Source organism: Triticum aestivum, chromosome 4A (assembly GCF_018294505.1).
Source record: "Triticum aestivum cultivar Chinese Spring chromosome 4A, IWGSC CS RefSeq v2.1, whole genome shotgun sequence".
NCBI lineage: Eukaryota > Viridiplantae > Streptophyta > Magnoliopsida > Poales > Poaceae > Triticum > Triticum aestivum.
In genome coordinates, this window is record NC_057803.1 from 668,023,819 (window position 1) to 668,036,470 (window position 12,652).

The window sequence follows — 12,652 nt, forward strand, 5'->3', positions numbered from 1 at the left end:
AGCCCCCAAGTGACTTGGATAAAAGAATGATTGTATGTACCGAAGTACTTATATCATATCTATGTTCAACCGAACTTTAAACGCGTCTTAACTGACCGTCGGCTTCTCCCTCTTCGGTCAAGGACCGAAAAGTGTTATGTACTCCATCGGTCGAGAATATCGACGGTGTTTCCAATAACCAGGCAATCAGGCCATAAGGCTGTAACAGACAAAGTGCGCTCAGGGAACTTATGCTATATTACTGCGAAGAGTAAGAAGCATCTTCGAAGAAAATAGTACCCCCACCGATACCTTTCTTCGGTGCTCATTGTTATTATGAGACTTGTGCAATAGATTTTTTGTACTCATGAGTTCCGTTGTGTGCCGACCATGATTGAAAACAATAAGAGCGCTAGCTTTCGGCTTCACCCAGTCTGAGGTCCGGCTCGGTTGACCCGATCATGACAATCGCAGAGGTGCTCCCTTTACTCCCTAGCCGAACAATCGGGAACGTAGGGGTAAGCACAGGAGCCAGGCAACCTAGCTTGCAAATCGCTTAAGTCAATATGGTGCATATTGTGGCGTAATACACGAACAAGGAACAAAGCCGTACAAGTATAATCATATGCAAGAGAAAAAAGCTTCATGAAGGAAGCCCCCAAGTAAACGGGGTATTTGAATTTGCGCGTCACAAACAAAGTTTGGACAAGGAAATTTTACAAGCAACTTTTTTCCAAAAAAAGTATAATGCTTGGCTGAGCCGAACACAAGTTAAAAATTTAAAACTTTGAGGATGAAGACAACTTAGCTGGTTAATGTGTTCGGTATTGATGACGCGGTCCGAGCTTGAAGCGGGACAAGGTTCCATCCCCGAGCCGGTCCCGAGGTGGCGGAGCAAAGAGCTCGGCACTCCAAAGTGGTGACATAGCACGGTAAATGCAGGACGGCAGGGTGATGCCGAAGTCCCCTACATGGGGTAATGAAGTGTTGACGAAGCCCCCCATCCAGCCGAGGTGACGCCAAAGGATATAGTCCGGCTGGATCATTTTCCTGTGCACAAAAATAGTGCAAACCGGAGATAATAGTAATAATAATAATAAAAATTCATTGCATAACAAATAATTTATGCAAAGTGAGTAATAAAAGAAATATGTCCTGGCGCCGAAGTCAATGTCGATGCAGGGCGGCGGCGTGATGCGGTAAAGGCATGGCAAGGCCTGAATTCACAGGTCGGTTCGAGTTTCGGATGCGGCGTTCGCCGGACTATGTACGGAAACTGACCGAACCACCATGCGACCATCGTTAATGCGGCCACCATTTAATAGACCTGCGCACATATGACGGACAAACCAGAGTAATAGTTCATTGGGAAAAATGAACCTAACAAGCAAAAAATACTAGGATTAATAGCACCTGGCTTATTTGTTGTACCAATCCGAAGAAAGGTGATTCCCAAAATTGGGACTCGACCTGCACACCTATCGCCTGATGGGCGATAAAGCAACGGCATGGCGATGCTGGCAAAGGTTGGCTCGCCGAGGCAAAGCCCCTCGGTCCAGCTAACGTGGCGGAGCTGGTCGGTCAGCGACGCCGAAGTCTCCGGAGTAGGTTGATGAAGAGATGATGAAGCCTCCGGTCCAGCGATGCAGGTCGTGACGTGGTCGATGCCGGCTTGATGAAGTGACCATGTCGCGATGCCGGTGTGCGCGCTCCGTGTAATCCGTGGGGCGACGATGTTGGTGACGATTTATCCTTCGCGATGCCGAACTATTGTTCGGCTAGCCGAGATGATGATCCGAAGAAATTGAGCTCGGCTCAACAAAGCGACGACGTGTCTAACGCAGGTCGTCCGCCGTGGAGTGATGTTGTCGGGCTGGTTTGATACCGGCGCGACGGTCAAGTTCGTATTGCAAGAATACTTTTAATACTACTGGGATGTGTTTGAGAATAAAACACAACACCCCATACGAAAACTTCCTTCAAAAAGGATGTCCAACATCCCGTTCAAAAAGAAGATGAATCCGGGTCGGATTCGTTCTCGCGCAGAAAACAGATCCAAAAAGTGATGCACTAATCGGAAGTTTCCCGGAGTTTGGACGGTCAGATCGAGCTGAATATTTGGCAGGTGGTAGATATGGGAATTCCGCAGCAAATCAATGGTTGGATTCTCCAAAGGACATCCGAGCTAGATGCTGGATACCACGCCCTAAACTCGTCCGGATTCTCGTCCAGATTCAACAGGGCTCCGGTATATCGGAGATTACCGGAGATTCCTCCATCGGAACTCGACGAAATTTTTGCAGGGTTATTGTAGACTTAATTCCGCATAATTCCACCAAAGTAATCGTTTAAGCGACACTCGAGGAGGCGGTGGCGGCGGATACGAGTTTGCTGTCCAGAAAAATAGCACGGTCGCCTGAGGGCAATGTTGACATTGAGCCACCGAGCTCCATGGATGACTCCTCCATGATCTTGATAGAGATCGGAGTTGGTGTTGATGAAGGCCCTCGTCCTAACATGACGATCGTAGGTAGGGCGCAGTCCTCGGTCAAGCCAAGGTGACCAGTCGAGCTGGTGACGAAGAAGCCGACGTCGCAGTTGACCTGCAGTCGAGCCATTGATCCTTTCGCCGATCACACAGCGGAACTCTCAATGGAAGCATTAATGTCGGTGTCAAAACCGGCCGATCTCGGGTAGGGGGTCCCAAGCAGTGCGTCTTAGGATCAATGGTAACAGGAGACAAGGGACACGATGTTTTACCCAGGTTCGGGCCCTCTTGATGGAGGTAAAACCCTACGTCCTGCTTGATTAATATTGATGATGTGTGTTACAAGAGTGGATCTACCACGAGATCAAGGAGACTAAACCCTAGAAGCTAGCCTATGGTATGATTGTTGTTGTATATGTCTATCGACTAGCCTGACCCCGGTTTATATAATGCACCAGAGGCCTAGGATAACAAGAGTCCTAGCCGAATACGCCGGTGGGGGAGGAGTCCTTGTCTTGATCGCCAAGTCTTGTGGATTCTTCCTTGTATGCGGCAGCTGTTCGGACTGCCCATGAGTATATGGCCATGGGGGTCCTCGGCCCAATCCAACTGATCGGGAGACGACGCGTTGAGTGCCCCCTAGTCCAGGACACCGTCAGTGATCCTGTGTTTGAATTAAAGCAATTGTCTGACACTCTGAAGTATGCTTATCTTGATGAGAAAAAGATATATCCTGTTATTATTAGTGCTAACCTTCCAGAACATGAAGAAGAGAGATTATAAAAAATTCTGAGGAAGCACCGTGCTGCCATTGGATATACTCTTAATGATCTTAAGGGCATTAGTCTCACTCTCTGTCAGCACAAGTTTAATATGGAACCTGATGCTAAACCCTTTGTTGGTCACCAATGATGACTTGGGCCCTGACAAGATTAAGGTGCATATAACATGCAAGATAAGATCAAGAACATAGATATAATGGTGAAAACATAAACGGTTCAGATCTGAAATCATGGCACTCGGCCCCTAGTGACAAGCATTAAGCATAGCAACATCAATCTCAGAACATAGTGGACACTATGGATCAAGCCATAACAAAACTAATTTGATTACATGATGAATCTCATTCAACCCACCACCGTCCAACAAGCCTACGAAGGAATTACTCACTCCCGACGGTGAGCATCAAGAAATTGGTGATGGAGGATGGTTGGTGATAAGAAAGACCGAAGATCTCCCTCTCCCAAGCCCCAAACAGGCTCCAGATCTGGTCTCCCGATAAAGAACCGGAGGCGGCGGCGGCTCCATATTGTAAAACGTGATGACACTTCCTCTCTATTTTTTCCAAAAAAATAGGATTTAATAGCGTTGGAATTCGGGTCAGCAGAGTCTCGTGAGCCCCACTACCCACCAGGGCGCTCTAGTATTTTTTATATATTCCAAAAAATAATTCTTCAAAAAGTTTCATCCAATTTCGAGAACTTTTATTTCTGCACAAAAACGACACCATGATAGTTCTGCTGAAAACAGCGTCAGTCCAGGTTAGTTTCATCAAATCATCCAAATTAGAGTCGAAAACAAGAGCAAAAGCGTTAAAAGTAGATACGGTGGAGACGTATCACGCTCCAAGACACCATGGCGGCCGACGGCGAGCGAAGAGGAGGCCGAGGGAGGTTGCGAGTGCTAGAGAGAAACAGAGAAGCTAGCAAGAAGTGTGGAGTGGCAGTCGGTCTATCCGACGCGTTTGGCCGTGTCGTTTCCACCAGACGGCGTCGTCTGCCCGGCTGTTATGCAACGTAGCATGAAATCGGGCACCAGCTATTAGAAATGCGATCAAACGCAGCAAATCACCCAATCAGTGCACACTACAAAAAGTTTACTGAATGCGCGGTGTTTTTTGCAAATGATTAGTGACCTTATGGTTTTCTGCAAAAATGCCCCTAATGTGGTGGTTTTTTCCAATTCACTCCGAGAGCTCCACTGGCGAGCGTCGCTGACATCGGTGCCAAAGCGCAGAGCTTTCACTCGGCAACTCACCTGTGCCACCACCATGCACCTAGAACTGCCTTTAGGAGCATAAGCCACTGCCCACGATAGAGAATGATCCCGAGCCACCCACCGCTACACCCCTCGTTGCCTAAACACCAAGAGACATAGCCGCCGCCACTGTCATGATGCCCACAGGAGATCCAAGCATCCGGACCACCATTCGGGGTCGCCGCCTCAAGATCTATGCCCCTAGACACTGCCAACCATGCACTTCAAGGTGACCCAATCACGGCAGAGTGAAAAGCACCTCCTTCCACTCCTAGCCTGAGATCAGTCATCGGGTCTGGGTTGATACCTCGACGGTAGTAAGTGGCCAGACATACATCCCGAGCTAGTCCAGGTGGACCAGGGGGGATACAACCTAGTGGCTACTAATGGCTACCACAAAGCAAGCTTGAATGTCACCCTGTCCATGGCCATCGGTGCCAATTCGTATAACGACACAACAACTCCTGGAGAGGCCGACTCAGACCGACGTCATGAAAAGGCAGCATGGTAGAGCATAACACGAGGGCAACCAGCGGGGACCAAGTCAGCCCCACGTACCCGTGCGCCACCAGACGTCGTCCAGCACCGCGAACTAGATCTTGGTCGCCCGTCGAAGACGCTAGTGACCTGGATTGCATAGCCGCCAAAGCAGTGTAGCCGCGCCACTCCATCGCCACTTCGAGGACACCGACCAATGCCGTCATCAAGCCACCATGTACCGTAGCGTCACTGGCCGGCCACCACCCATGCGAGAAGCCCGCCACGCCGCCAAGGTCCACCCGCAGAGTGCTAAAGGGCCGCAAAGTGTGTTTCACCGGTGGTGGGAGCTACCGGTGATTCTCACGAATGCCTTGCTGCCATGTGTAAAGGTGTGGGACCTCATGCATGTGTATACACGGGAAGAAAACAGGGCTTTGGTTTAGGTCGGGCCAGCCCATTAGTCCCGGTTCAGCCCAGAACTGGGACCCATGGGGGCATAGGTCCCGGTTCGTGAGGCCAGGGGGCTGGCCGGGCCAGCGTGGGGCATTGGTCCCGGTTCATCTGGTACCTTTGGTCCCGGTTCGAGGCTCGAACCGGGACCAATGTGCCTCGCTCCTGGCCCACCACCATTGGTCCCGGCTGGTGGCTTGAACCGGGACCAAAGGGTGTCCTTTAGTCCCGGTTTCAGCCACGAACCGGGACCAATGAGATGCCTATATATACCCGCTCGCCGGCCAGCAGAGGACTCCACATTGCTCTATTTTTTCTGGCCGACGAGGGGAGGGCTTTGTGGTGCTCTAGCTCACCTCCTATACACATGAGGTGTTCGATGAAATGCCCGAGCCACACTAGGTAAGCTTTCTCCTCTCCAAGCTCGACCCCCAAGCTCCATTTTCCTCAATATTTGTCTAGGTTTAGCGGTCCATCACGTCCCGTCCCCGTCTTCACCGTCGTCGATCGCCCTGCGCCGATCTCGTCACCGGCACCACCGTGGCAGGAACCTAGGAATAATTACTGTGGATACTACATTTGCAAGTTCATCCGCTACACGACCTGTGAGCGGGGCTACTCTAAAAAAACAATATGAAGTGCATAAGCAATAATATTCACAATTTTATTTTATTACCATCATTTGTGTTGAGTTTCATTCATATATATGTATTGACCCCCTTCTTCAAATTAGATGTTTCAGATGCAGGATGAACTCCTACCACAAGATCGCATACGAGCAATTCAAGAGGAATTGGCGGGATTCTTTCTTGACCACGTCATCGATAAAGATGGAGAATACCATGTGGAACTTGAGTTCAGATGTTAGGGGATTGTAAGTGATCTTATATTGTATATATGTAGCCAGTAGCGTCGGATAGATATACGAAAACTTGTTGTTCGACAAATCTCTCGGAGAAGGAGAGGTCGATCACTTCTCTCTGTGTATGTTCATGACGATCTTCTGTACTTAATGGTTTCCTTCATTTGGTTACTAGCTAGCTAGCATATCGAGTCCTCTCTATACGTATAGTATGTACCGTCAACCAAGCACGGAGATAAGAGAGGATACTTCCCTCTATTTGCTAGCTAACACAATATATGAAACCCCTAAATTAACCATAGAAAACCCCCAAAAACCCCACCCCCCCACCTTAAAAAAACAAAAACCCCAGCCACTCAACTGCTGACGCGTGGATGCCTTTTGGTCCCGGTTGGTGCCACCAACCGGGACAAAAGGCCCTCCTGCCTGGGCAAGCCACATCGGCCAGGTGGAGCCCCATCTGTCCCGGTTCGTTGACGAACCGGGAGTAATGATATTGGGCTTTAGTACCGACACTTTAGTCCCGGTTCGGGAACCGGGACAAATGGGCCTTATGAACCGGGATAAATGGGCCTTTTTCTACTAGTGATATCAAAGTGTTGATGTAAATAATTTCTTGTATTTTTGTTTTAAGTCAAATCAATGTCAGATCGATGGGACCCAAGTCAGGTGAGGGAGAGAGAGAGTCTATCCTGATGTTTCATGTGGTGCCGTGGTACAAATCCTTTCCTTTTATTTTCTCTTTAGAATTTTCAATCATTTCTATCTTTAGAACCATACTGTTATTTTTGAAATATTTCATATATTTGAATTCCTGAAGCCAAGAGCTTTAGAACAAGACTAAATTTGGATGCATTTCAAACATGTTATAATTTCAGCATTTCAAATGACTGAAATCAGGTTTCTGAAACAAGTGAAATATGTTTTTGAAATAATTGAAATTATTTTTTTTCACTGAGTGAAATCAATTTTGAATTTTTTTTCTCAACTGAGTGAATTATGTTTTCTCAACCGTGTGAAATTATTTTCTTTAGATGAGTGAAATTTGTTTTCCATACACATGACACATATTTTGGTGTGAAATACGTTAAATATAGTGAAATGTGATTTCTAAAATGAGTGAAATCTAACTTTTGTAAACGGGTGTAATGTGTTTTGTGAATATAGTGAAATGTGAAACTGACTGAAACGTTTTCTGAAACTAGTAAATTAGATTTTTTGAAATAATTGAAATTAGTTTTTTTATTGAGTGAAATCAATTATGAAATATGTTTTCTCAACTGAGTGAAGTATGTTTTCTCAACCATGTGAACTTATTTTCTTTTGATGAGTGGAATTTGTTTTCCATACGCATGCCACATATTTCGGTGTGAAATACGTTAAATATAACGAAATGTGATTTCTAAAATGAGTGAAATCTATTTTTTGTAAACGGGTGTAATGTGTTCTCTAAATCTAGTGAAAAGTGAAACTGACTGAAAGGTTTTCTGAATCTTGTGAAATGTGAAACTTACCGAAAGGTTTTCTGAAACTAGTGAAATGTGAAACTCACTAAAATCTAAGAGCATGAAATCAAATGGAATGTGTTCACGTGTGAAACTGGTTATTTAAAATATATGAAATAGATGAGATCATTGAAATCTACGGTCAGAAATGAGTGAAATAAGATTATTTAAGATACGTGAACTAGGTGCTTTTGTAATGAGTGCATGTAGAGAGAGAGAGTGCATGTGGTGCTGCATGTGGTCTTTCAGGGGGTGTTGGTCATATTCCTATCATATAGAGTGGGGGTGCATTTCACCAGTTATACGTGAAAAGACACCACAGATCTTGACGACAAGAACGAACGGTGGATCAAGCACCGATACATTCCGGCTCCTGTGAAAAAACTTTTTGGGCTGAAGGGCCTACACCAGCACCCCGCACGGCACGCCAACTCCTGCCCCAAATCTGGCCAGATGTGGCCTGAAGCAGCCCGCACGTCGACGCTCCTCCTCCGGCCACCGTATGCCACTAGGGCTCAGGCGACCGTGAGCAGAACGAGGCTGCTATCAGCCCAGCCGAAGTCCCCAGCCACCAGGACGCCCACCCGCAGCGCCCGCCTACGCCTTCCGCGTACGCCAGCCACCAAGACCAACAACCCCGCAACACCTATCAGCTCTCCACACCGCCACCGCCAGCCGCCGCGCCCACCAAGCGCCACGTATCGGCTCTTGAAGAGTAGTTATTTATTTCTGGTGAGATTAGGAATAAATTAGCTCCAGCTGAAAGCAACGCTTTTCTGTCCGCAGAAAAAAAACTATAAAAAACAATAATGCAACGATTTAGGTGGCCTGCCTCTGCCTGTAATTTCCGTGGACATCCATCAATGCGAAACTATAAAAAACAATAATGCAACGATTTAGGTGTTCCATCCGCCGTCTGGAACCCTATAAATCCGTAGCTAAGTCGTCACAGGCCTCAAACACGGAGATACCTTTATCAGACTACCACCTACAAGCCTGCAAGTGGGCTTAAATATCAAGAGTTCGAGACATAATCTCACGAGCTCAGCTGTGGCAGACGGATCAGATGGTGATCGGCGAAATGGATGCTGCTCAGGTCGCAGCATACTTCAGGGGCAAGAATGTCCTCATCACCGGCGCAACTGGGTTCCTTGGAAAAGGTATGCCTCCAGCCCTCGATCGATACACCCATTTCTGTTTCAGAGTCTCTGCATGCACTGCGTGTGCGCCACTTGATGGTTTAGGTGCTACTATCTGAATAGTGCTCTTGGAGAAGATACTGAGGATCCAGCCTGATGTCAGGAAGCTCTTCCTCTTGGTTCGAGCCACCGACGACGAATCGGCAAGGCGGCGGGTCCAGACCGAGGTATAGTATTTCTAACAGTTGAACAAGCAAAACGAACATGGGAAAGTTTTAAGACATCTCAAGTTTTAAACACGCACAAAAAAAAACGCAAACGATATTTCGTCGTCTGCAGGTAACAGGGAGGGAGATATTCCAAGTTCTCAGAGAAAAGCATGGCAAGGGTTTTGAAGATTTCATCGAAGAGAAGGTGTGCCCCTTGGCTGGAGACGTCATGTATGAGGATTTTGGACTAGACACTGCCAAGCTGAAAGAAGTGTCCAAGGATGTGGACATCATCGTCAACGGAGCTGCGACTACGAATTTCTATGAAAGGTTGATATTGCAAATCTTCGATAGCTAGCATACATATGATGTTACCATAAAAGAATAAGATTGAGTTCATGCGGTTTTGTTTAGATATTTGATCAAAGCGTGATGAGTTTGCAGATACGATGTCTCCTTCGACACCAACGTCTTGGGAGCCAAGCAGATCTGTGCATTTGCAAACAAGTGCACCAAACTGAAAATGCTGCTCCACGTTTCAACTGGTGAGAAAAGGAGGATTATATTAGTATGTTTTGTTTTCAATGAATTAGTCTGAATTCTGAGTCTGACAAGTGATTAACTGACTTGAACAGCCTACGTAAGTGGTGAACAAGAGGGACTAATACTAGAGAAACCATTCATGATGGGGGGCACACTACGGGAGGGCACACACTTAGACATCGAATCCGAGCTAAATCTGATCAAACATACCCAGATTGAACTGAAAGCTAACTGTGCTACAGACAAGGCTGAGAGGAAAACCATGAAGGAACTTGGCCTCAAGAGGTTAGAAACCAAACATAATTGATTAATTGAGCATGTGTACACCTTTTTGCATCCGTAGTAACACGTCTCCCTGTTACACACTTGAATCAAGAGCTAGGCATTTTGGCTGGCCAAATACCTACGTCTTCACCAAGGCAATGGGTGAGATGCTGCTGGGACACCTGCGAGGCGACCTTCCGGTCGTCATCATCCGGCCGAGCATCATAACCAGCCTCCTCAAGGAGCCATTGCCTGGATGGATGGAAGGAGTCAGGTAATGGAATTAAAAAAGATAAACCATCTCTATAGCTTGTTTGTTCGGATTATGATGACACTAACTTGCATTTTTCTTCTTCTTCAGGACTATCGACTCGGTTTTCTTGGGTTACGCCAAGCAAGCCTTGAAATTCTTTCTAGTAGACCCCAATACCATAATGGACGTGGTGAGTTTACATCCTCACATTGAAAACTTTAAAAGTACAACTCACAAGACACAACCGAGTTTGGACAGATTCCGGGGGACATGGTGGTAAACTCCATGATGGTGGCCATGCTGGCGCACTCAGAGGAACAAGCACAGACCATTTACCATGTGACATCGTCCATGAGCAACCCGGCCTCCTACATGACTCTCCGGGAGACGGCCCACCGCTACTTCGTGGACAACCCGCCGCGAGGGGAGAACGGCGAGCCCATCCGGCTGAACAAGATGCGCTTCTTTAGCACGGTTGCAAGGCTCCGCATCTACATGGTCATCAAGTACAAGCTCCCTCTTGAGGTTCGGCCGATACTTATATTTGAAATTGGAGTCAAATTTGATTTCGCAGATGAGAATGAGGCTAATACGTTTGTCCTATGATTGAACTTGAATAGATCCTTCATCTGGTTAACGTAGGGCTATGTGGTGTTTTCTCAGGGCGCTACAACGAGCTCAGTGGAAAATACAGATTGGCCATGCATCTGATCAAGCTCTATGCGCCTTACACCTTATTCAAAGGGCGGTAGGAACCCTAGACGAAATATTTTGCCCTTTTATTTTATCAAAGACCGTTCTTTTTCTAAGATGATTTTCGGCTTCGATGTTTTGAAGCTTTGATGACATGAACCTTGAGAGGCTGAGGAAGGCGATGGAGCAAAATAGTGATGGAGGAGAATACTACTTTGATTTCGATCCCAAGAAAATCGACTGGGACGACTATTTCTACATGGTTCACTTTCCTGGTGTGCTCAAGTATCTGGCGTGAGAATTGAGTTTCACCCAACGAGCTAAATAACAACTATCTTGGAATGTATTGTCGTACTATTTGTTACACAACTCATGGGTGTGTTACCTTCGCTGAGATAGTTGTGTATGTTCCATATATTTTTAAGATGTGCCATTAATAAAGCATGGGATCACAATTCAAAGTGGCGCGTCTGAGTGATCACATGGTGTGACTGTTTGCATGTTATGATCTTGCTGTCAACTTTGCTCTAATGGTCTGCTTGGTTGCTGTCTTGTAGCAAAATCATGGGCCAAACTCTGTCTGCGGGTTGTACTCGTTCATGTGTGGTTTCAGCTTTCAGGTTATGGGCTAAACGCTGCTTTGAATAAGAGATGTACATGATCAGTCAATTTGTGACACAACATTAGGGCACGCTCAGACAAGAGAAAAGCTCAGGCACGTTCCTCAGGGTTGTAATCAAACATCCCCTAAAGTCGTGCTTGGAATCTATGATATTAATACAGAGGTGTGTAACTTACACGTATATCTTACTGGTCGCTATACAAATTTCGGCTGGAAATAGAACGATGGGTCCAGACGTGTAGTGTCTTTTTAGAAGGGTATTTAAAAGGAAAATTTTGATCCAAACAGGGCCTAAGACTCTAGGTGGGCCATCTTGAATGCCAGAACGCTTGTGTACAATGCACACGCTTAAAAGAGAGAACATTAAAAGGACCCACATAACTGTTACAACTTATAGTAGTACAGTGCAGACAGATATTAAGGGCATCTCCCACGGGGACTCTCAAACTGCTCGCATCCGTTCGGACAACGTGGTTCAGACATGTTTTACATCTTGTATCCATTGGCCAGCCGTTCTGGACATCCTTTTTCCCGTAAACCGGAAGCAAACAAGGGTGCGGGGGGGGGGGGGGGGGGGGGCTTTGCGGGCATCCGGACCGCTGCCACCCCCTGTTCCGACAACCCTGGCCCATCAAAAACCCTCTCCCTTGCCCGTGCACTTACCCGCCCGAAGTGGTCAGCGCCGCATTCATGCTGACCCAGAGCGGGTTCCGGCCGAGAGCACCGCCCGCTGCACGTGCCTTCTGTCCGCATGGAAAAGATATCCGTTTGCCCGCCTGCCCACCTACCTTCATAAAACCAGTACGTCCACCGAGGAACCTACTCTGGCACCCCGAGCGTTGCACGTCCATCCTCATACCGGCTAGAATTAAACACCCCGCCACTTGGCGCCTGATATCTGCCCACTATTTAAATGTGGCTAGATGTCGGGCAACAACCGCACCGCACCTCCGCTCTCCATCTCCTCTTTGCACCACAACCGACATGGCGTAATGGTCCAAAGCCCTCTGGGATGGCCTCTCAAAAGAAGGAACTCTCCAGCATTGCCTCGAGCTCGAGCAGAAGAAAGAACTCTCCGGCATTGCAGCTGGCTGGGTGGCCCAGGGAGCCAGCCGGATATAGGCTGGC

At 47.2% G+C, this 12,652-nt stretch overlaps 1 protein-coding gene across 2 annotated transcripts; it reads left to right on the forward strand.

The window, feature by feature from the left end:
* Positions 1-8,719: 8,719 nt before the first annotated feature.
* LOC123082995 (alcohol-forming fatty acyl-CoA reductase) lies at positions 8,720-11,363 on the forward strand. Of its 2 annotated transcripts, none has more exons than XM_044505162.1 (10): positions 8,720-8,961; positions 9,064-9,167; positions 9,280-9,479; positions 9,594-9,694; positions 9,785-9,977; positions 10,069-10,230; positions 10,318-10,399; positions 10,468-10,734; positions 10,830-10,957; positions 11,047-11,363. In XM_044505162.1, the coding sequence occupies exons 1-10, from the start codon at positions 8,868-8,870 to the stop codon at positions 11,198-11,200; spliced, it is 1,485 nt and encodes a 494-aa protein (XP_044361097.1). In that variant the 5' UTR covers positions 8,720-8,867; the 3' UTR covers positions 11,201-11,363. The 2 variants fall into 2 exon arrangements, with proteins under 2 accessions (XP_044361097.1, XP_044361098.1); XM_044505163.1 differs by having other exon boundaries at positions 10,873-10,957.
* Positions 11,364-12,652: the final 1,289 nt, after the last annotated feature.